The sequence below is a fragment of the Brienomyrus brachyistius genome, chromosome 7, assembly GCF_023856365.1.
Source record: "Brienomyrus brachyistius isolate T26 chromosome 7, BBRACH_0.4, whole genome shotgun sequence".
In the NCBI taxonomy this organism is placed as follows: Eukaryota; Metazoa; Chordata; class Actinopteri; order Osteoglossiformes; family Mormyridae; genus Brienomyrus; species Brienomyrus brachyistius.
This window is the reverse complement of record NC_064539.1, coordinates 17796199-17818413: the sequence shown is the minus strand read 5'-3', so window position 1 is coordinate 17818413 and position 22215 is coordinate 17796199. Positions and strand designations below refer to the sequence as shown.

The following is a 22215-nucleotide window of genomic DNA, read 5'->3' as shown; positions in this document are numbered from 1 at the left end:
TGTGTATTCTGATGAATTTTAAGAATTGACCTCAGTGACTGACGTTGACGTTTATGCTTATTTTGATTGTTTTTACGGTTCTGCTTCATAGCCAGCTGATCAAATTCTATACTTTCACTACCTGAGGTGCCGGTCACAAGGATCACTGGTGATTGTGCCACTTGATATGAAAACAGACACTTTAAACGAAAATTCGCAGCACACACTTTCTCTAATTTAGTCAATGAATCCTACTGTTCCAGCCAGCCAAAACCTACCAAAGATTAAATAGGCAATAACCCTCACTTAGCCTGGCTGAATTGCCGTTGATAATGTCCATGGTCAATTAGGGTCAATTAGAGACTGGCAGATGTCGAAAAAGTGCCTGACCAGAGGGCTAAAGGAACAATGAAATTTCGTCAACCGAAATAATGCAATTAGGCTGGACAGATAACTGGGTGCCATGAGCTAAAGCTCTTAAAGTCTTGGGGTAAGGAGATCAGCAGAGTCAGTGAAACGGAACCAAAGGGGAAAGAACCAAGAAAAGAGAGCGTGGATAAGAACGTCGAGACGCGGAAGACCGAGGTCCGGACCAAGCCGAAGAGAGAGGCGACGCGACAAAGCCATCCTTCCACTCTCCCGTCTCCCACCTGCGCATCCGGTTCAGGGCCGCTGGCCAGCCAGAAGATGAGATTGCTAAACCGAGACCTTAATCTCCAGGATGTGACGGTGATGTATCTGACCACGGTGGTCACTCTGGTGGTGATCCTGGTGGCATCCTTCCAGGCGGGCAGTGCTCCGGGTGCAGCCCTCCCCTACCGTGTCCCTCTGGACCCCAATGGAAACCTGCAGTTGTCCTGGAACATAAACTACACACAGCAGGAGCTCTACCTCAAGTTGAGAGTGAGCCACTTGCACTACGGCGTGGTGCTTGGGATGTCCGACAGGGGGGAGATCTTCAATGCGGATCTGGTCGTGCTCTGGAGCGATGGGGAGAGGTCGTACTTTGGGGTAAGCTCTGATACCACTTCAATTTGTGTCACTCATAACACTACAAACAGCTACGTCGAAGACCTTGGCGCTCCTTAAATAACCAAGGAAATATTTATCTAATCTCCAAGTCTCTAATACTTATTGTGAAAAAAATTCAAGACAAACCCTTTACAGTTCATAGTAGCATGAGAACGAGCTGTGAAATCTGCAATGAGTCGCCCTGAAACCTGACAAATTTCGCCTTTGTACCAAACAGGACGTGTTTTTACATGAATTTATTTAACGACTGGAAACATATACTTGTAATTGTTAACAACAGTCTATTAAAAGGTAATGCAGAGACTGCAGATATGGGGCGTTTCCCTAGATTTTCATTGTTATCGCATTTTTAATAGCCGAGGTTCCTCTAAGAGAAATTTAAGCGACAAATTTAAACACCTGCTTTACTAGCATTTAAAGTCCACAGTGAAAGTCATACAATACAAATAGAGCCTTTTTATACTGTTAAGCTGAATTTATCAGGCTTAAATAAGCATTCAGTCAAACCTAAGGCAAAATAATCGGAAACAGGAAACAGGTCATTTTAAAAAAATATTTTATAAATCTTTTCATAACCTTTCATATTTGGCATGCAAATAAAACTTGGATATGTTGGCACCAGATATTCTAGTAATTGAAAAATATTTGTGTGATAATTGTCAGTGAAAGGGACTTGCACTCTGCATCTCTCGTTTGATTTCAGAATTTCTGTCTGACTCATAAATTCATGGAAATGAGGCTGTGTTGATGCTCATCTTTTTGCAGAGTCCATGCCAAGGTGCCTGCTTGTTCATGCCAGTCACCAGAAATAGCTGCGAATTCCTCAGAATCGTTCAATGCAATGATAATTCATCCCTTGGCATGAAAACAGATGTAAGAAACCAGTAAATGTTCTTAACTTTGAACAAGTTATCATCCCTTTCCAATGATTTTTAGCAGGTTAGTCACTGCTCTTATGCAAAGACTTTTTTCAACTTAATTCTATGCAGCTTGAAATTTTTACTAGAGCAATTTAGAAGTCTTCTGAGCCGGAAGAGACACAAACCTGCACCCCCTGGACACACGCATTCTTAACCAGTTCCGTTAGCTATCCCCTCCCAATGGTTACAAATATTTTTTTTCTACATATTTTTTTGCTAATTTTGACTACAGTCTTGGGGTTTCTGAAAGCAGGAATTTATAGAGCTTAAGTCACATTTCCCACAAGAATATCAAATGGCTGTCAGCTTAAATCATGCAGAAAACACTTAAATCAGTTTATGTCCAAATTACAGAACAACTAGGCACTGAACAAACTACACAACACATGATCTCCAATACAACTTCAAGCACACTAAAGTTTTGAGTCTACAGACAAAACCAATAGACTGACATAGATTTTTCTAAATGAAGCATCACTCTCTATACTATACTGAAAGTTAAACGGATTAGTTAATTCTTTGCTGTGACAAGAAATTAAATGGAGAGTTCTGTTTATGTTACATGAAAGGTATCAATGACTTGACTTGCTGATTGATCTAGCAAAGCCTCAGTATGCTGAAATTAGTATTAGTTGACAGTTTCTGATCTGGGGAGGCAATTATTGTATTTAAATATACATTTTAACAGCAGCACATTATGCTATTAAATGCATTTTGCATTCTATAAATTGATTAGTTGATTTCTGAAATATATTTATGGATTATTCCAAAAAGCCTAATATTTAAAATGAATGATGCTGATAGTGTGTACTTTTATAGAGGAGTAGAGGGTGACATCGGCAGAAGCATACTGTAAGTAATGTAAGGAAAAGGGCTAGTGAGAGGTTCTATTGCTAAAAGGAATGAATCGCATACAAATCAACAAATAACATTAATGCTGCCCTGAATTTAGAGTCAAAATGCAAATGAAAAATCCCTATTCTGAGTCGCCGTCTAAGGCTCAGTTCACATGGCATCTGGGCTGCATTCAGAAATATACACACACTCACTCACGCACACACACCCACACACAAACTGTTTATTGTTTAATTGAGAAATGTCTTGGGCCGATCTTAAACCAAAACGAATTAGACATCTCATCCTATCTTTTATTTACATATTGTAACAAAGATCTATGTTTAAAACAGTTGTTCTGATTTTCCAAAAATTGAATGAAAAGAAAAAGAGAAGTAAAAATACAGTTTGGATAAGCATTCTTTTTTATTGAAATACTGCCTAGTATCTTCAGCTGGGGTCCACCGGTGTAACACGCCTAGATTAGGACACATATGCCGCTTCTTGCTTGTAGAGCTTTTCTCCGGGACATTTTGGGTGGATCCTCAGTGGGCTGCTTCTCCCAGAGTCGTTCCGCCGGCTTCCCTTCACAGCTAATCGTACATCTCCAGGAGATTCTAATTCTTCTGCCAATCCACCGCTGCTCCGACTGTGTAGCGATTGGCTTTCGGCTTTCATATAAATGATGTTGTTACCATCTTTAAAAGCAAAACCAATCCAAACACGTCAGCATGGGATACTAAATACCTTAAAATGTTTCAATATTGGAACCCGAATGTAACAAAACCACTGAATTTCAGAGGGTGATTCGATCCTCCTTAGGCTCTGGGACCATTTGCTTCATCTAATGCCAAAAATAATTTCAAAAGGGGGAAAGCAAAACCACTATTTTTAAAACGTTTGTTTTCGTTGTTATGTTGTAAATATTCTGTAATGTTTACATACTTTGGAACTATATATATGAAACAGAGGCTTTACCTGTGACAAACCGCATGGGCAGAGGTACAGCATTAGTTGCCATTATTCAAAAACGGTGCCGTTCGCTCGACTTGCATCGTGACCGCGGCGTTTCTTTAAATGGATTCCTTATTTTCCTGCCCAGATTGACACCACGGGGCTATATTTATACCAGTCGGCACACAGACACTCTCTGCATGGATTCTATTTCAGAGAACAAAGCCGATGAACCCTGTAGTGATTGTGCTGTCAAGAACAGCCCACCTCACCCACATCCATGCCAGCTCCGTGAGAAAAGCGTCAGCGTCGAGAGCCAAACTAAGTTTCCACTTCCAACTTTATCTGTGCATAACAGGTCTGTCTCTTCCCCTGAGCTCACTTTCCTTGAAATTAATCAAAAATGGGCCCCAGTCGTTACCCTCCGTCTAACGAGAGGAAGTAAACATTCAGCTCAAACGTGGATTATGAGACCAAAGCTAATTCATCCCGACAAACGGCCTCCTTGGCTAACGAGGCTTGTGTCAGGGAGGCTTTACAGTTTTAATACATTGACCTGAACTATTAGTAGAAAAAACTAGGAAATTATGTGTAATTACATGTATAATCTTGTGTCTGGTGATTAGATGCGACAGGACCAGCTGTTGCAGTGACTCCTGAGATTACCCTCTGGGCCATCCACACTGCTAGTTTCTTGCACATATTGTTCAATTTCCAGTGAACTACAAATTAAAACTAAGCAGGAAGCCTAAACACTGGGGATAGCCCTGGTATAGTTTTGTTCCCCAAGGTACAAAAAAACTCCTGACTCCAATTCTGTACTTAGAAGGTACAATTAGTTACAGCTAGGGTACAACTGGCAGACCCCTGAGGGAACAGCCCCAGTGACAAGTAATTGTACCCTCAAAGGTACAAATCGGTACTCGTTTTTCTGACAATTCAATTCAATTTATTTTTATATAGCGCCTTTCACAACAGAGTCGTCCCAAGGCATTTTACATGGATGTGTTGTGATACATTAAACATTATCAGAGAGAGTAATACTGAAGAGGAAAAAGGAAGAAAAAAAATGAAATAAATAAAGCCAGATGACAACAGAGAAGAAACCTTCTACTGGCCATTAATTCAACCGCTGGAGAATAACCATCATGTTCTCCTAACGTCAGCTAGGTGAGACTTGCATAGTCAATGTGCTTTAAGTTCCACATGATCCCAGATGTGTGTGCCCCTGCCAAGGATGCCTGGAGTGACGGCAGTGGTCATGTGACCCTGGACAGCCAGCAGGACTACCAGCTGCTAGAGGTGCAGGACACACAGGATGGATTTTACCTGCTGTTCAGGAGGCCCTTCAGCACGTGTGACCCCAGGGATTACGTCATAGAGGTGAGAGCAGCAAACAGGCTACGAACTGATCACCAGATTCATCAGCATCATCTTTTTCATCAAAGATTATTTTCATAATTCCACTACTTAGCAGGTGGTTGTATTGAAACCTGTGACATCTTATTAGACATTTTATCCATTTTAAAACTATTAAACCAATGTAATTACTCTATCTTGCACTCTTCTCAAAACCTCCCAAGCTACAAGCCTCCACATAGCTTACCTTCACAGGGGGAGGTGTGCGGCTCGGTGGGCTAAGCCTCTGTACCTGTCATCAGTAGGTTGTTGGTTCAATCCCAGCCTTGATAGGACAATTACATGCCCCTGGGCTGTGTAGCTGAAGCCCATGTTGAGCAAAACGCTTAACCCCCAGCTCACTGAATGCCGGAAGGTACTGCCCTCCCCCTCCCCTTACCTTTACGGAAAGCAAGATGGGGCAAAGCAAAAAAGGGATTAATAAAGTATCACTGTCCTATTATCCCAGGGGAGGCAAACCTGATCCATGGAGAGTGTAAAGGTTTTTTTGGAGAACTTCTCCATTGGCCAATAATAAAGCAGTGGTTCTCAACTGCAGTCCTGGGGACCCACTCTTATTGGCTGATTGAGGGCTCATCTTAAAAAGCTGCACCCACAGCGGTTCTCCATGGATCAGGTTCGCCACCCCTGTATTATTCTATTCTAACCAGACGCTACCCACCATGTGTGATGCAATGTGTGATGCAATGTGTGATGCAATGTGTGATGCAATGTGTGATGCAATGCACGCCATGATGTCGGCTGTAATTCACGTGCCTCACGTCGCGCCCCTTCCATGTGGGCTGCGCAGGAGGGCACGGTGCATCTCATTTACGGCCTGCTGGAGGAGCCGCTCCCCGCCCTGCAGAAGCTCAACCTGTCCCTCATCCACCCGGGGGTGCAGCGCGTTCTCCTGCTCCGCCCAGACAGCCCCACCCCTCCACTGCCCCCAGACGTCCGTACCCTGGAGATCCTGGCTCCTGGCGTTACCATTCCAGAGCAGGAGACCACATACTGGTGCCATATCTACCAGCTTCCCGCCGACATGCCAAAGAACCACATCGTCATGGTGACCTTCTACACCCTTCCATTCCAAGCATGACTTTGCATGTTCCCAACCACTGTACCATCTGAAAGGACCTTCTAAAGCGAGTAAGAGAGAAACAAGCAGGTTCTGTCTTCTCAGTACGAGTCGGTGGTAACCCGCGGCAACGAGGCCATCGTCCACCACATGGAGGTCTTTGAGTGTGCCCCCCAGCTGGAGAACATACCCCAGTACAGCGGCTCCTGCGACTCCAAGATGAAGCCAAGGAAGCTCAACTACTGCAGACACGTGCTGGCGGCTTGGGCCATGGGGGCCGAGGTAACTAGCAGAACAACCAGCTCACACACAAGCTAATCAGTCTAATGGGCAAGGAAGGTGAATTTGTGACCGAGCTGTAAATGTAACTTAGCGGACAGCGATGCTTTAATCACTCCTGTGGGGAAACTGTCTTTTTTGCCCATAAGGATGTAACCAGCTAAGTAAAGTTTATTTAAATAGCACTTTTTCACAGACACTGGTCACAAAGTGCTTTACAATAGTAAGGGCAAATAAGAAGGCTGGGGGTTCAAAAGGAGAAACATGGCAATTGATACACTTATAAAAATAATAATAAAATAATGGAATACACCATAAAACAGTAAGAATAAGAAGCAGTGAAACAATGAAGAAGACAGACACATGTAGAGGTGAGAGAGGGTCTCAGGGCTGGCTGCCCCCCTGCCCCCCTGCAGAAATCGGGCTTAAGGGCCTTTGCTCTGGGGCCCAAAGGCAGCATCACGCTGCCAGGCCTGAGATTTGAACTGGCCGCCTTCTAATTATGGCCAAAAGGCACGTCCAGATCCAGAGAGTACAAATCCAGACCAAGATTTTGTTTCAACCAGCCAGCTGACTATAAAGAGTCACAGTCACAGAGGACTCAACTTGTAGGTGGGAACAAAATCTTGGATTTTGTACTTTCTGAACCTGAACGTTCCAAGATAAAAATAACTGCATGAAAGTATGAAACTGCAGGAACGCCAGTGACTTTTCAAAGGAATGCTGCGAGGCGGCTGTATGAACGCAGAATGACGACGGCGCGGCTTCCTGCTCAGCCCAGCCTCTTGAACTTTCCGCAGCAGTCCGACGTTCCACTAGGGTCAATAACAGGCTTCGTGAAGCATGAACATAATGCAACATAAATATTCACGGGGGCCTTAATCAGGCCCTGGGTTATGGTCAAAGCACGAGATGAGTTCCCTCGTTAGTTTACAACTCTCATAATAAAATTTAATTCAGAAGGTTTTGTATCTTCAATTCTTATTCTCTCGTGTGGGAAGAGAGGCCGTTCTAGAAATGTACCTTAAATTGCTTCATGAAAAATTTACGGGAGTTAGATCAAATACAGCTGGCAAGAGGCTGGCCTGAGTGCGAAAATAAATCACATGTGATGCTGGGGAGGGCTGTCAGAGGAGATGATCTTTGGTGAACACGGTCACTTAGCTAAGGAAGCTTCCCCTTTCCGCAAGTCAGTCAGCCAAAGTGCCGCAGAAAGAGCCACCGATATACGGGACCAAAACACACAGCCCCTGGGAGAATAAGACAACAAACAAGATAAAACACACGGAGCGTCCAAAGACACGACAGTGAAGCCCGTGTGGAGCACTCTCGTGTTCGAGTGGGGCCTATTTTTAACGGGGCTGATGCCAGCCTGTACCACACAGAGGCGGCTCGATGGACGAGGACCGCGGCCAAGAACTGCTAGCGAACAAGCGTCCTCCGATTGGATTACCAGAGAGCTAAATAAATGCAAATCGTGTTTGCTGGGTGGGAAACAGAGCTGGGGAGAAGAGATTAGGTGGAAAACAGGGAAGCCTTTTTTCAGGACTTCTTGTGTTTATATTTGTCAACAAATGTGGGCATTATAAAACTATGGACAGTATGGAGGTGGAAGTGGAACAGTTACATAAACCTTCCCTATCAACCAAAAGCTCCAGATTCAAGGTCTGGACTAGATCTGAAGTAATAGCCATTACCGAGTATTGTCAGAATAGACCTACTGCTTTAAACTAGTTAGTATGTTTTAGGGTGACAGCTGGTCTATTTGGGTATGAACTGAAACATCTACTTGCCTCACGTGTATGATAAACGTACCCGCCATTCCTAAGAAATAACACAATTAGTGCTATTTAATTTATAAAAATGTCAGTCCTGACAACTTGGAGTATTAGGACAGGTCTAAATTACATGGCCAGGATTAATAAGGAGACCAACAATAGAAATCAAGTGAATGTCTGGAGGATATCTAAGCTTAAAAAGGATAAAAATGAATAAAAACATTAAAAGATGGCATCATCTTTATATGGCATCTATATAACAGGTCATCCTAGATAGTCTGCATGCCAAAATTCATATAAACCAAACAAAATATGAGCAATGCTTTACAGACCTCTGGCTATGATTACATAAAACACAGCTGCATGCATGACTGGAGCCTTGCTCTAGGTTACTGATCCTCTTTGGCTCTCCACAGCATTTGTTGACACTGTTATAAAATTACAGTGGATGATTCACTCATTCCCATGCTGAGAATGACATTTTTTTGTTTGTTTACGAAAACCTCCACGTTCAGGCATTCTACTACCCTTCAGATGCAGGCCTCTCTCTCGGGGGACCAGGATCTTCCAGGTTCCTGCGTCTGGAGGTGCACTATCATAACCCCCTGCTTACGACAGGTATGGAAGGTCCACCTTCCTCTGCTCCTTGACCCCTTCACTTCTGATGTCCTCTCCTCATTACCGCTCATTACGCTGCTCTGCCGCAGGCCGTCAGGACTGGTCTGGGATCCGCCTGTACTACACCCCAACCCTGAGGAAGTATGATGCTGGTATCATGGAGCTGGGCCTGGTCTACACACCAGTGATGGCCATTCCCCCTGGCATGACAGATTTCCAGCTGACAGGATACTGCACTGCCAAGTGCACACAGACGGTGAGGCCATTGACAGATCGCTTCCATGGCCAAAGAACTGGCCTAACCCTCCAAGGTCCAAATGAGCAGAAAAAGAGCCGGAAGTCAGATAATTCCCACTCCAGCCTACAGGCCACAGCATGCCCCCCCACTCCGCCCAGCTGACAATCGCCCCATGTCCCACCCCCAGGCTCTGCCGCCCAGAGGGATAAATATCTTCGCCTCACAGCTGCACACGCACCTGGCAGGGTATAGTGTGAGGACTGTGCTGGTGAGGGGGGGGCAGGAGGTGGAGATTGTGCAAGAGGACAAACATTTCAGCACCCACTACCAGGTAAATACTATACATTCACTATACTACACAATACTATTCAAACATTTCAGCACCCGCTACCAGGTAAATACTATACATTCACTATACTACACAATACTATTCAAACATTTCAGCACCCGCTACCAGCTGAATACTATACATTCACTATACTACACAATACTATTCAAACATTTCAGCACCCGCTACCAGGTAAATACTATACATTCACTATACTACACAATACTATTCAAACATTTCAGCGCCCGCTACCAGGTAAATACTATACATTCACTATACTACACAATACTATTCAGACATTTCAACACACATTACCAGGTAAATACTATACATTTACAATACTATACAATGCTATACAAACATTTCAGCACACATTACCAGGTAAAAATGCGGTAATTAACTGACCTGACTAAGGTCCAGTAATCCCACAATGTAATGGGATGCCAAGCAACCAGCTTTAAACGTCTTGTGAATTTTCATATCATGCCTAGTCCCATTGCCTTACTTCATTTCCGTTTTTCCAGAATTGAAATAGCAACTAAACAGGCAAAAGAAAATTCTGATGCACCACTTAGCCCTCATTCTAATGCATTGTTTCCCAATCAGGTCCTCAAAGACCCGCAGACAGTCCGTATTTTTGCACCCTCCAAGCTCCCTGCCAGACAGTCCACATTTTTGCTTCAAACTACTGGGAACTGGGAGCAAAAACGCGGACTGTCAGGTTCCCAGAGGACCAGATTGGGAAACACTTTTCTAATGTATCTAAGAATTTAATTTTCATTAAAAATAAAATTAACCCCATTCAAATCAATTTCCCATCCACTGCAGTTCTCAGTTGAGCACAATAATATTTACAAATGCATCTACTCTCATCCCCCAGATTATCAGGACATTAAAGAAGATAGTAAACGTGTTACCTGTAAGTATTTGTTCTACACTAAATTACATTAATTAAATTACACTGACAGAAGAAGAGTTTATAAATATTGTGCCTTCTGCTACAGTGTAGTGTGTCAGAATATTACCTGTCAATCATCTTGGGTTACCTGTCAACCAGCTCAGGGATAGTAAAACAAAAAGTGCAGGAAATACACAACATCCAGAAGACTGATCCTTGGTATCTCTGTTGTCTGTCCTACAAAGGGTGACGTGCTTCTCACTCGATGTATGTACAACACTGAAGAGAGAAAACGTGCCACAGTGGTGAGTACTTCATACTCTCGAGCACACAATCCCTCACACACACAAACACGCAGTGCTCCTGTTCAGAGCATAATGGACAGCGCACTGCACCGTGGCCCCTATCTCCCAGTGGTTTGAAAACGGCCGGTTTGTACTCGTTCGGGTAGGAAAAGCAGACTGACGTTTCTGTTCTATCAGAATCCCAGACTGACGCCCATTTACAACAGCGCCCCCTGGATTGGGAGAGTGCACACTGGGTTGATATCACATCCTTGCTGCACAGACACAGAACTGACCTCACAGTCATCCCAAAACCAGGTCATTGTCACCTGCTGAGCTGAAAATGGGAAGGGACAATTCTCACAGCCATGTCTGAGCTCTCTACACTGATGCAGGGGGGATATAGTGTGTAGCAAATGGTAGGTTCTGCTAAACTGAATTATATTAAAGAGTATTGTGCATAGAGAGGTCCTAACCTTTCTGGGCACTATGCAGATAGTCTTGTTTACACCAGAGCAGCTTTACCAAGGTCCATATCTGTCCTTAACAGGGAGGATTTGGAATTATGGAGGAGATGTGTGTGAATTATGTTCACTATTATCCGCGCACTCAACTGGAGCTGTGCAAGAGTCACGTGGACCCAGAGTACCTGCAAAAGTACTTCTCCTTCATTAACAGGTAATGCTGCACTTTGTTCTTTCTACCTGCTTACTTACACATCTCTGAAGTTTTAACCAGCATGTTCTATACCTTCTTCCAAAAGGGTGTCCATTCAGTTCCATCCAATCAACTTCCACCCTATAATCCAGTCGTGGAATATTGGGCCAATCAGAAAGTCACTTTCTTAAAAATGAAATAATGTCATCCAATGAGTGACATTGTATCACACTAGGTTTCAGGGGAGGGAGACCTGTAGCTGTGGGCAGGCCGATGTGACAGAGCAGTTCACCTCCCTGGCCTGGGACAATTTCAGCAGCCAGGTTCTCAGCTCCCTCTACAACACGGCGCCCATCACCATGCACTGCAACCAGTCCACAGCTGAGCTCTTCCCCGTGAGTAGGGGCACCAAGCGCCCCCCCCTTTTCATCTGCGAATCTTCTGCAAGGGCCTGCATGCCTCTAGCTTCCAAAGGAATCATAAGTACTTCAATAAATAAACACGGAAAACACAATTTCAAATCCATGCATAAGCAACAGAACAGAGAAGTCTGTTTCCTCAAGGATTTGACAGCAACATTGCTGTTGATGGGCTTAACAAAGTGGACAAAAACAAGCCGTCTATACAGATAGAACTGGAAGGCTTATACTGGCATTGTGTCCCAGAATGCATGACGATCTCACTTGGCGGCTCTTCCTTTTTAAGCAAACTACATGTTGCAGTCGAGAGCTTTAGACGACTCTCGCCGTGATGCATCTCTGGCTTGTGGGGAGGAAAATGAATGTGTTTGGAAGGAATACAAAGGAACAAACTGAAGTCTATCTGATGTGGCTTGGAGACACGCAAAACAGGCCCTGACCAAGCTTACCTTCCTCAACTAAGTCTTTCCTTCCCCGACAGGGATTCTGGGAGAAACAAGAACTGCCGCAAGTCACCAGCTTCCTCCCAAAGACCAAGTATCCTTGTGAAAGTTGCAGACTGTCTTCGGGCCAATCAGAATCTCCCACTGTTGTCCGGCCCCATGCTGCCTGAGGATGGGTAAGAGGGCGGCTCCTCCTAGATAGAGGCTAGATGACTTCCCTCCAAAGCCTCTGGTCATCGTTCACACTCCCCTTATTGTTCATTCGCTCCTCTAAACAATTATTATTAAATTCACAACAGTTTTAATCAAACCTGTGTCTGTCCTGATTTCAGAACTATTAGGGCTTTCCGAAAATTAAATAACCAACAGTTTTTTTTGACTGCCTCAAGTTGCTAAAAGAAAAGTACCCTTGGATAGATTCTGCAAAAGTATGAAATTCTATTAAAGCACTGCAGCAATACTCTATGAGAAATCCCATAGATTAGCATGTTCATGGCGTCCTCCACCAACGTTCTGCAACAGTTTAAGAAGTTCGATGGAAGACGTAGGTGTGAAGAAAGCCAGTATTTACATTGTTGAAATGCTGCACTGTAGAATGAACGCGATTTCGTTGTATCCATTGCCATTTTCTTTTTTTGCTGCATAAAAGGTGTTGGGTGGACCCATGAACTTATAAAATTACTTCCTGCATCATACCAGATGCAACCCTCCATGATATAAACTGAGGCGCCCCCCAAAGGTGCCTCCAGGTACTACCCTCCCCCTCTACATCAAAGAAATCTTTTCTTCTAGCTATTTAGCCAATATAATGGGAAACTGGGTCAATCAATTTTCATAAATGACCCAAAGCATTATGGGACGAAAAGCATCTAGGGTTTGCTTTATTTTAGCAGTTACCTACAAGCTGTTGTTACACTGTGATATTCAACGTCATCGGGACGCCATTACAAAATTAAAGGTTCATAACATATACATGTATGTTTATATAATAAACCCCTGAATATGACATGTACTGCCATGATGTTTACAAGACATGAAAATGCAGGACTCAGAGAGAGATTCATTGATATTATTAGCAGTACCAAGAATTTCCTGGTTCTAGACAGCACTGATTACTACTGTTACCACACTTACAATGACCCACACAGGCAATGGGAAAAGCAAGTTTCAATGAAGTGTACTGAAAATAATTCATGTTAGGGTCACACAAATTCTTCTCAGATGTTTCAGACTCCTGTGACTGACACAAATGGGTCTACAACACACTGAAATAGAACTTAACTGTGTGACAGTAAAGAACAGTGACTTCAGTGAGATCACCAAAAAGTGACAACGCTGTCCTTAGGCATTTTCTTGAGGACACTCAACAGTGGAAGAGGATATGGAATTCATGGAATTGGCTCCAGAAGTTCACAATCTGTTCTTCTCAAGATGATAACCACACAAAATCATTTTGTTTTGTAAATCAGCTAGTACTGAGAAATGGTTTATTCAGACAACAAATAACCTCCATAATTAATTATCTAGAACATTCAAAAACAGAAACAAAAATATCGCCTCAGTAATGATATAAATGCTCGGTATGGTTTTGGATGACAGGATATAGTGGTTTCTGGAATTAAAATGGCTTCAGAAATGCAATTAATACTATGAAATAAACATTTTAACATTTAATTATGCCTAGTCTTAGTTCACCCATGCAAACACTAATCAAGTTAAGATGAGATTCCATACCCCATGAATTTATGAAAATATTAAACAGCTTCCAGGATGTCCACCTTTACAATTAAGACGATATTAAAATATTTATATGGCATCTGACGCAGTAAACAGGAATAGCTGCTTAGTAACTCATTATCAGTTTATTATTACAAGAACACAATTAATTGTAGAAAAATCTAAGATCTTCACAGTGAACATCTTTTGGTTGTCCTCGCGTGGCTTCAACATGGAAAACTTCAAGCACCATTTCAGATCAGCATGTTTTTTTTTCTTTTTTGAGGCTAATGAATTATGCAATACGGTCAACGATCACATTGGCTTTGAGGGGGGTTGAGCTGAGTCCATTCAACAATCAGCGCAAACCAGCTACACCGTAAAGTGCGCGCGGTCACAACGAACCATGTGATCAAGGCGTCTCCAGGCGCTCCTAACAAGATAACGCTGGCTGTAGTGGCAGTGCCTCATCCTGTCAGGTAATCAATAGATCCCCTTCACACGCTTGTTTTCCGGGTCAAAGGGCGACTTCAGATGGGCTGTAGCATCGTACACAACACCCATCCTTTCTATGGTGAACTTCCCACTTTTAACAAAATCAGCATTTACCTGCAAAAAGAGGGAAAAAAACTAAAATTTTTTTACAGTGGTACCATCTCAACCATATTTCTACTTCTTTTACAAACAGCAGCAAATAATTTAAATGTGTGCTCTTTAAACAGCAGAATACGTGAATGTCAATGCGACACCTATAGAGGAACATATACTCTATAAAGTATTGGGACACCTGGCCTTTACACCCACAGGTTAATGTGTTGAAAGCATAGAAGTTAGAGGCACAGAATTGTCCAAAATGTCTTGGTTTGCATACATTTTGGACAATTATGTACTTGCTACTGTGTGGGAACAGTTTGAGGAAGAGCCCCTTCTGTTCCAGCACGACTGTGCCACAGTGCACAAAGCAAGGTTCATAAAGACGTGGTTGGGTGAGAACTTGTCTGGCCCACACAGAGCCCTGACCTCAACCCCAATGATCATCTTTGAGATGAACTAGGCGGAGATTGAATTGACCTTCTGGATGAATGGGCAAAAATTCCCGCAGAAACACTCCAAACTCCTGTGGAAAGCCTTCCCAGAAGAGAGGCAGCTGTTCTAGCTGCAAAGGGGGGGCCAACTCCATGTTGAGACGTGTGGCTTTAGTGTGGGATGTCAGAAAAATTGCTGTGGGTGTAACGACCTCCTGTCCCAATACTTTCATCCATATCTACCCTTTAGATTTTTTCTCTTCCACCGTAATATCTTTATGTTGTTTTCATTTACCCATTTAAATACTAGCGCAGGAATGATATAAGGGGAGGGGGTGTGCTTCCACAGTCATGGACCACTGGAACCAGTTCACCAGTGTCAGTGTCATACAGATGGAATGAGAGTTTCCAGGATACCCCTCCTAGCAGCAGTCCTGAGAGGCTCACACAGCACTGGGGTGAAGCTTCAGGTATTTGTCCCTCAGGGACAAATAAAGTTTTTTGAATTGAATTGAATTGAATTGAAAGCACAGGCAGACAAATGACCTTGGCCTTGAGTCTTGGTTCTCTTGTATCTTTCAGCCAGATTCTGAACAGTCCCTTTTCTCCATTGGTCTCCTCACAGCTTTGGAGGAGAGACAGGCTGACTGTATGGCTATAAGCCCTAAACACGCCGCGCCCTAACCTCGCATGTCGAACGCGACGTGCCGCCTGGTCTCACTCCCTGTTTGGCTGCTCGGGTTTGGAGCTGTTCTTTGGGAGCAAAGTGTATTTGTTTTGAAACAGACCACTGAACTGGATCAATGCTGTTCGGAAAAAAAAACTGATATAAAATATGTTTAAAATGGATACAAATCACCAGGAAAATACAATCTCTCTGCCCCCCAGGAAGGAGCCAGATTATAAGAGAGACATGGGACAGAACGTTCAGCTACGTCCAGCTTTTTAATCGGTAGGTCTGGGCACAGGGCTACATTTGGCTTGTGACCCATGTCGAACATTAATATTCCAGCCACCCCTTTACATCCCATTAAAGCGCGGTGGAGATCCCAGTGCACATAAATGACCAACAAACACGCAGAGCAGATCTTGGATTCTTCCCAGTTAAATGAGAAATTGCGAGCACTCTGATGAGCTCTGCCTACCGCCCCTTAAACATGCGGTGATAGGGGCGTTCACACAAAAATGACATTCTAAAAACATGCATTTCCAGGGTTTCCTGGCTGTGAGATATATGACATTGCCTTTTGAGTACTCTTGAGTACAGTTGAGTATGACTATTAATACTCAGCTAGTTGGACCTGATCTACCCCACTGCTTTTAATGGTCCTGTCAGGATGTATGCAGGCCCTCCCATAACTGGGAGAGTAATGACGATGGTGGGAAACAAAGCCAGCAGGTCAGCCAGACACGCAGCCAGCCCCCCCCCCACAATGAAACGCAGTGGCCAAAGCACTGTACTTACCAGTCCCCCATCCGGGTCGCGGATGTAGCCGTAGCCAATGGTCTTATCGAGAGCGAAGCCGAAGTCGGATCGCCGCAGGTGGCCAATGGGTGTCCCGTTCCGGAAGATGGCCTCCAGGCCAAACATCGGCACCTTCCTGCAACGGGCAGCAGCTTCAGTGCCACCACACAGACCCTCATCACATGCCTCTCCCACAGCTGGGGAGGTCAGTGCGGACACTCACTCGCCGACAGTGAAGCAGAGGATGCGGCGTCGCAGCCCGCAGGCCTGCCGGGCTTCCAGCGCCTCGCGGCCCAGGAAGGGGGTGGAGCTGCGGAGCTTGCAGGTGAAGGCGAGGCCAGCTTCCAGCGGCGAGTCGTCGGGACGCAGGTCCGCATGCCAGTGCCGGTATCCTGCGCGGCGGCAAGCAGCGAGAACGACAAGAGCAGTTAAAAAAAATTGCATTACATGAGGAAGTCCGCCTGATCACTTTCATACATTCCAACATTTGCTTTCCTCATAATATACTTAAACAAAATTACATTAATTGTCAATTGGAGCCACCAGAATATAAAAACCTACAGTTAACACGATAATATACTTTTATTAGAAATTAAAATCATACTGTCTTGTCTGAGGACTTGTCTCTCCCTTCCGTCTGATCAGTCAGGGTAGCCAATTGTTTTTAGTGGCTCAATGAGTCATGTGACCTAATCACATGGGTTTAGTTCAGCACTCGTGAGCCTAAGCCTGACCACAGCTGCAACGCTTCAGACACTGAAGCTCGTAACCTAGGTGGCAGCCGACCCAAAATGATGGCCTCCTTCAGGAGGCTTGCAGTTTAGATTCTGGCTGACCTTTCTCGATGCTCAGGGAGTCGATGGCTCGGTAGCCGGCATTACAGACACCGTACTTGGCACCAGCTGCCATAACGGCCTGGTACACGGGCACACAGGAGTCCCGGGGGATGTGCAACTCCCATCCCATCTCACCGACAAATGAGAGACGCATAGCGCGCACCTAGGGGGGCAGAGAGGGGTCAGAGGTCATACAGACACAGACTCGACAAGGCTGGACTTCATGATTAAATACACTAAGGAGCAACATTCATACCATCTACTGCAGGGGTTCCCAGAACACTGGGGGTTCGGGGGAGGGGTTGGTTTCCAAAAATAAGCTAAATATTGTCAAAACATGCCTTTTTATTTTTCAGTTTTTCCCCTGATGTTCTGCACTTTTGATTGCTGGTCTGCTGTAAACCCCTAATCTATGGGAGTCATTGGCTTTTTTAAAATGCTACATCAGCAATTTGAACACAAAAGCGACGATCTCGCCAGACGGCATCAGCCAGGCTTTCAGTCGCCCGGATCCGAACCACATTTACACGGCAGGGAGTAGGGAACAGCAATGGAAGGTGCCAACAGAACTCACGCCCTTCGTTCGGGTTTAAGCTGGTCCCGATGGCCTGCGGCTTCCAGACTGCCCATTTGCCAGAGTGAGCCAGCAAGTCAAAGGTAGCGGGGAGGGCAGACACACATATATCTGTGACACCGACGAACAAAAACTCAGTAAGAGAACCATCTGGTTGCACAGTTGGCGCCAAAACCGTTCATCAGGGCAGCTTCCTTTATAAGACTGTCCGTGATTGGCTGAAGGCCCAGAACGATGTTTTACAGCTTTGTATCGGAGGGCGCCAGCAAGCTATCGATTTCTGATCACTCTGCTATATTTCTCCAGCTCCTGCTTAACCCAAACCCTTCACATCGAGCCGAGGGGAGAGAGAGACAGCGGCAGCTCGGTGGGGCTCAAGGAAGCGTCGTCTAGCAGGCCATCTGTCCGGCAGACGCACACATGCCACCATGCACGGGTCTCCGTGCACGGGTCCCCATGCGCCCAGCGGGAAGCCGCAGCGCTCCATCCGAAAGCATGCTGGTATTTACACACTCAGGAAAACCCCCGTCCAACAGCAGAGTGTGACAGTCAACATATATCCCAGGCAGCCTTTGCATATGCATTATGTAAAAACTATATAAAATTATACACACATAATTAAATAAATATACATAAATGAGTATACAGATGTTTATTATTGAGTACTGGCTTCTATAATATAATTTATTGCCCCCAGGTGAAAAGTGTTTTTAGAGTATTAAAAAACTGAATAGAAACAAACAACACAGACACACACAGACACACACGCAGAGACACAATATAAATGTGGGAATTGACAATATATTATGGGCTCCATAATTCACATGCATAATGAATGAATCAAATAAAACGCATTTTTGCTATTAACACTTGCAGGTCACTTCATGCAAAGCCAGAAGAGGAATAATGAGAGAGAGGGACCAGCAGACAAAAGCGAGCAAGCGGAGGGAGTAGGACGGCTGTGAGCACCCCCTCTGCCTGTCAGGCAGGCCATCTGTCCAGCAGAAAGGCACACGGCGGCGCCCTTGCCAGCACGCTCTGGGGTGCTATTACACCCCCAGTTAAATACTCATGGCTGAAGCAGGTCACTGCTGAATGATTCTTCAGACTTACACATCCCAGTTCCCAGTCCTGGACCTTTTACGTTTAAAAATAATTCTGAAATAATGGTAAAGCTCTAATTGTTCAGTCGATTCTGTGTGCAGCTGTTACACCACCATCTCTATTGTACGTCAGGTTACACTGTCATCTCCGTTACACCACCATCTCTATTGTACGTCAGGTTACACTGTCATCTCCGTTACACCACCATCTCTATTGTACGTCAGGTTACACTGTCATCTCCGTTACACCACCATCTCTATTGTACGTCAGGTTACACTGTCATCTCCGTTACACCACCATCTCTATTGTACGTCAGGTTACACTGTCATCTCCGTTACACCACCATCTCTATTGTACGTCAGGTCACACTGTCATCTCCGTTACACCACCATCTCTATTGTACGTCAGGTTACACTGTCATCTCCGTTACACCACCATCTCTATTGTACGTCAGGTCACACTGTCATCTCCGTTACACCACCATCTCAGGCGTGCCTGAAGGAATCCTGAATGACACAGGGAGAACATGCAAGCTCCTCACAGAACGGGGTGGGATCTGAACACACAGCCCTGGAGGTGTAACACACTGAGCCACTGCCCCCCACCGCATGTCACATATGCAATATAGAACATGAAACCCCATTTTACTAAGTGTCAGACATTTGCTCTTTTCCACTGCATGACTGGATCCTTCAAGGTTTGATTTTGCTGGAAGAGCATGCAGATAGTACTGCTGCTGGTTTTTGGTTCTTTTGATAAATATTGCCTTTTTTTGTTTCTGCACTTTTTATATTTTAAGATGAAATTTTTTCACTTGATTATGAAGATATTTGGCACGTGGCTTTGCCATGAGTCAATACTTTATGTAAGGAATCACAATCAAGGTTCTCTTCGCATTCTCTAAAATCCAAAAAATTTAAGGGTAACACAAAATGTAATACTTTGCTTTCTTGAGACAATTTCTTGTAAATAAAAAGTCTGAAGCACAATGTACCTCTTGGAATCTTGACTTCATGTACAAAAATAAGTAAAGTGTGCGTGCAAGTACTTGTATATATGCTACCCCGGTACTGGAGCTCTGAGACCCTCACCTGGTGTCCTGCAGCTTGCACCACCTTGTGGGTGGAGAACGGAAAGGCCTCGTTGCTGAGGTCCGCGTCCAAGACATCCTGCAGCAGATGACGACTGCGGGCGAACAAAAGCCCTCACATGTCAATCTATCCCACACACAATTAGTATTCTTTCATAATAACACCCCACAAAACTTCACGCCCCCCAACAGCAAAGCTATTTTAAACATGGCACACAAATGTCGTGACGTTTCCGGAGCTACACTAAACTAAAATCTTCAAAAATTTCACAAGCATATAAAATGTGATGGATTTAACACACAGAGTCCCGGAAGACAAGGAAATGGATGCGACCAAGATGACGTGTTCCTATCGACAGGAGGACTCGGTAGCCGCAGTATGCTCTGCGACTGCAGGCTCTCCTGCTTCCCATCTCTCAAGATGGAGGACGACATCCGCTAATCTGCAGGCAGCACCTGTGCCTCACTGAGCCGGGCAGGGGCACCTCATGTTCTCTGCATCTGCAAATTGCTCCGTGCTGACCGCCTTGGCCTAAGTAATGGGCGCTTCAGAGAAACATCTGCAAAGGTCACGTGACACTAATAACAATCTTCTGTGTCACGATAGCAGGGATACTAACCGAGCTAATAAAGCCAGCACAGCTCAAAGTAACGTCACACCTACTACAGTGGGATAAAACAGGCCCAGACAGAGCAGGACGACTGCGTGGGAAAAATACCCTGTTCACTGGCTTAAAACCAATTATTAGTGTTAAATATTCAACAGGGACACAGGTTAGTGAACGTGAGTCAGGACGGGCTGCTAAAGGCGCAGACAAACAGGTGTGAGGAGCGTCTACGGTGCGGCGTGAAGGTGTGGGAGGTTGCGGCGGGAAAGTCAAAGAGTGCGAGAGCTGCGAAGGGACGGAGGCTGCGGACTATTTGCGGATTTCTGAGCTCAGATAACTGGGGAGACGATGCCTGCAGCGCTTCAGGGTGGCAGGGAGGGGGGGGGTGTGCATTTTCGCACCTGTAATGAATTTTCTTCACACTGGAAAGTATATTACTTTAGCGCTCACATATCGTATACGACCAGAATTCCACCGATTCAGTTTGATTTGGTTAGACAGGCAATAAATTCCCAGCAACAATAACCCCCCCCCCCCCCACTGCAGTTTGGAAACACTACAGTTGAGCTGTAATTTGAGAATCGTAATTTTAAATAATCATATGAAAACAGTTATTTAATAATGTACGCATAAAAATCTATTAAAGGATAAATGAGGCATAGCAAACATGACATTGTGAGGGAACGGCATACATTACATCATATCTGTGAAGCGATACTCCGAGGTAAATGACTGTGAACTATGAATACATAAAGTGACAATTGCAAAAGATATACTGAAACGTACAGAAACCTGTACTGCTCTACACATATTGCTGCTCAAAACCTACCTTGGGCAGATTTTAAAGCAGGTGCAACACCTTTACATAAACTCAAATAACACCAATATCCATCACTGTCTCACCACTCCATTTAGAGATAATCAAAGACATGCTATAGGTAGGCACAAGATATAAAATAAAACCGACTTGTGCTATGCCTGGATTTTCCAGAGGAGAAACAAACAAATTAAGATCATTACTACTGACCATTAAACTGACTGAACTAAATGAGGATCTATCCCAGAATCCTTCATGCCCCTGACCAGAAGCCAATCCGGACAAGTCGTCGGAGGTGGGGGCGGAGCCATGACTACACAGGCTGTGACAGAATTAAGCCATCGCCTTCGATGGGTCTCCATACAACATTTAAAAATAGGATCAATAACAAAGCGACCGAGCTCCAGCATCCCTCATGCATAACGAGGGATCTGCCCGGCGCAGGGGCGTTAATGAGCTGTGAAGACGGGCCGGGCCGAGCTAGCGGGGCCGAGCCAGCGAGGCCGCCAGATTCCCCGCCAGGGTCTGAAACACCTCCTGATGGAAGAGGCATTTTCCAGGGTTCTCCTCTCTCTCCCTGGATTAAACCACCATTCAGTATCAACACATGCAGCGTTCGAAGGGGGACGCGCAGAAATCGAGCGTAACAATGCCTGCGACAATGCTAGTATCACGTAGGGATAAAGCATGCATTCTGCATGCATCAGACTCGGCCCGATTCCCTGCTGTAGGACACGTGTGCCTGTTTCCGCTAAATCGAGTGGCGGTAGCCATCATGAAATCCCCTCTTCTACACACATGTGGCCTTTCAGTTCGCCAAAAATGAAATAAATCACCCGG

General features: G+C 44.7%; 2 protein-coding genes across 7 annotated transcripts in view; one reads left to right on the top strand and one right to left on the bottom strand.

The window, feature by feature from the left end:
* Positions 1 to 479: 479 nt before the first annotated feature.
* dbh (dopamine beta-hydroxylase (dopamine beta-monooxygenase)) lies at positions 480 to 12466 on the top strand. 2 transcript variants are annotated; one of them, XM_049018556.1, is made up of 12 exons: positions 480 to 990; positions 4956 to 5102; positions 5929 to 6186; positions 6304 to 6480; positions 8771 to 8873; positions 8963 to 9129; positions 9299 to 9442; positions 10320 to 10358; positions 10583 to 10642; positions 11172 to 11299; positions 11514 to 11673; positions 12179 to 12466. In XM_049018556.1, the coding sequence occupies exons 1-12, from the start codon at positions 667 to 669 to the stop codon at positions 12308 to 12310; spliced, it is 1839 nt and encodes a 612-aa protein (XP_048874513.1). In that variant the 5' UTR covers positions 480 to 666; the 3' UTR covers positions 12311 to 12466. The 2 variants fall into 2 exon arrangements, with proteins under 2 accessions (XP_048874513.1, XP_048874512.1); XM_049018555.1 differs by lacking the exon at positions 12179 to 12466 and having other exon boundaries at positions 11514 to 12089.
* Positions 12467 to 12991: 525 nt separating this feature from the next.
* sardh (sarcosine dehydrogenase) overlaps positions 12992 to 22215 on the bottom strand; it is a 36748-nt gene continuing 27524 nt past the window's right edge. For 4 of the 5 annotated variants that reach the window (XM_049019383.1, XM_049019380.1, XM_049019381.1 and 1 more), the window contains exons 17-21: positions 19952 to 20045; positions 17183 to 17345; positions 16570 to 16738; positions 16347 to 16482; positions 12992 to 14465 (exon numbers count right to left, since the gene is read on the bottom strand). In XM_049019383.1, the coding sequence (XP_048875340.1) occupies positions 14340 to 14465; positions 16347 to 16482; positions 16570 to 16738; positions 17183 to 17345; positions 19952 to 20045 (688 nt within the window). In that variant the 3' untranslated portion in view covers positions 12992 to 14339. Of the gene's footprint in view, positions 14466 to 16346; positions 16483 to 16569; positions 16739 to 17182; positions 17346 to 19951; positions 20046 to 22215 lie in introns of those variants that run through there. The other variant, XM_049019384.1, reaches the window with a different exon arrangement.

Excerpts from the sequence above, each read along its gene's own strand:
- dbh (XM_049018555.1), top strand. The coding sequence starts at position 667 with ATGAGATTGCTAAACCGAGACCTTAATCTCCAGGATGTGACGGTGATG. Across the intron at positions 6,481-8,770 it reads CTTGGGCCATGGGGGCCGAG|GCATTCTACTACCCTTCAGA; the intron begins GTAACTAGCAGA and ends CTCCACGTTCAG. Across the intron at positions 8,874-8,962 it reads TAACCCCCTGCTTACGACAG|GCCGTCAGGACTGGTCTGGG; the intron begins GTATGGAAGGTC and ends GCTCTGCCGCAG.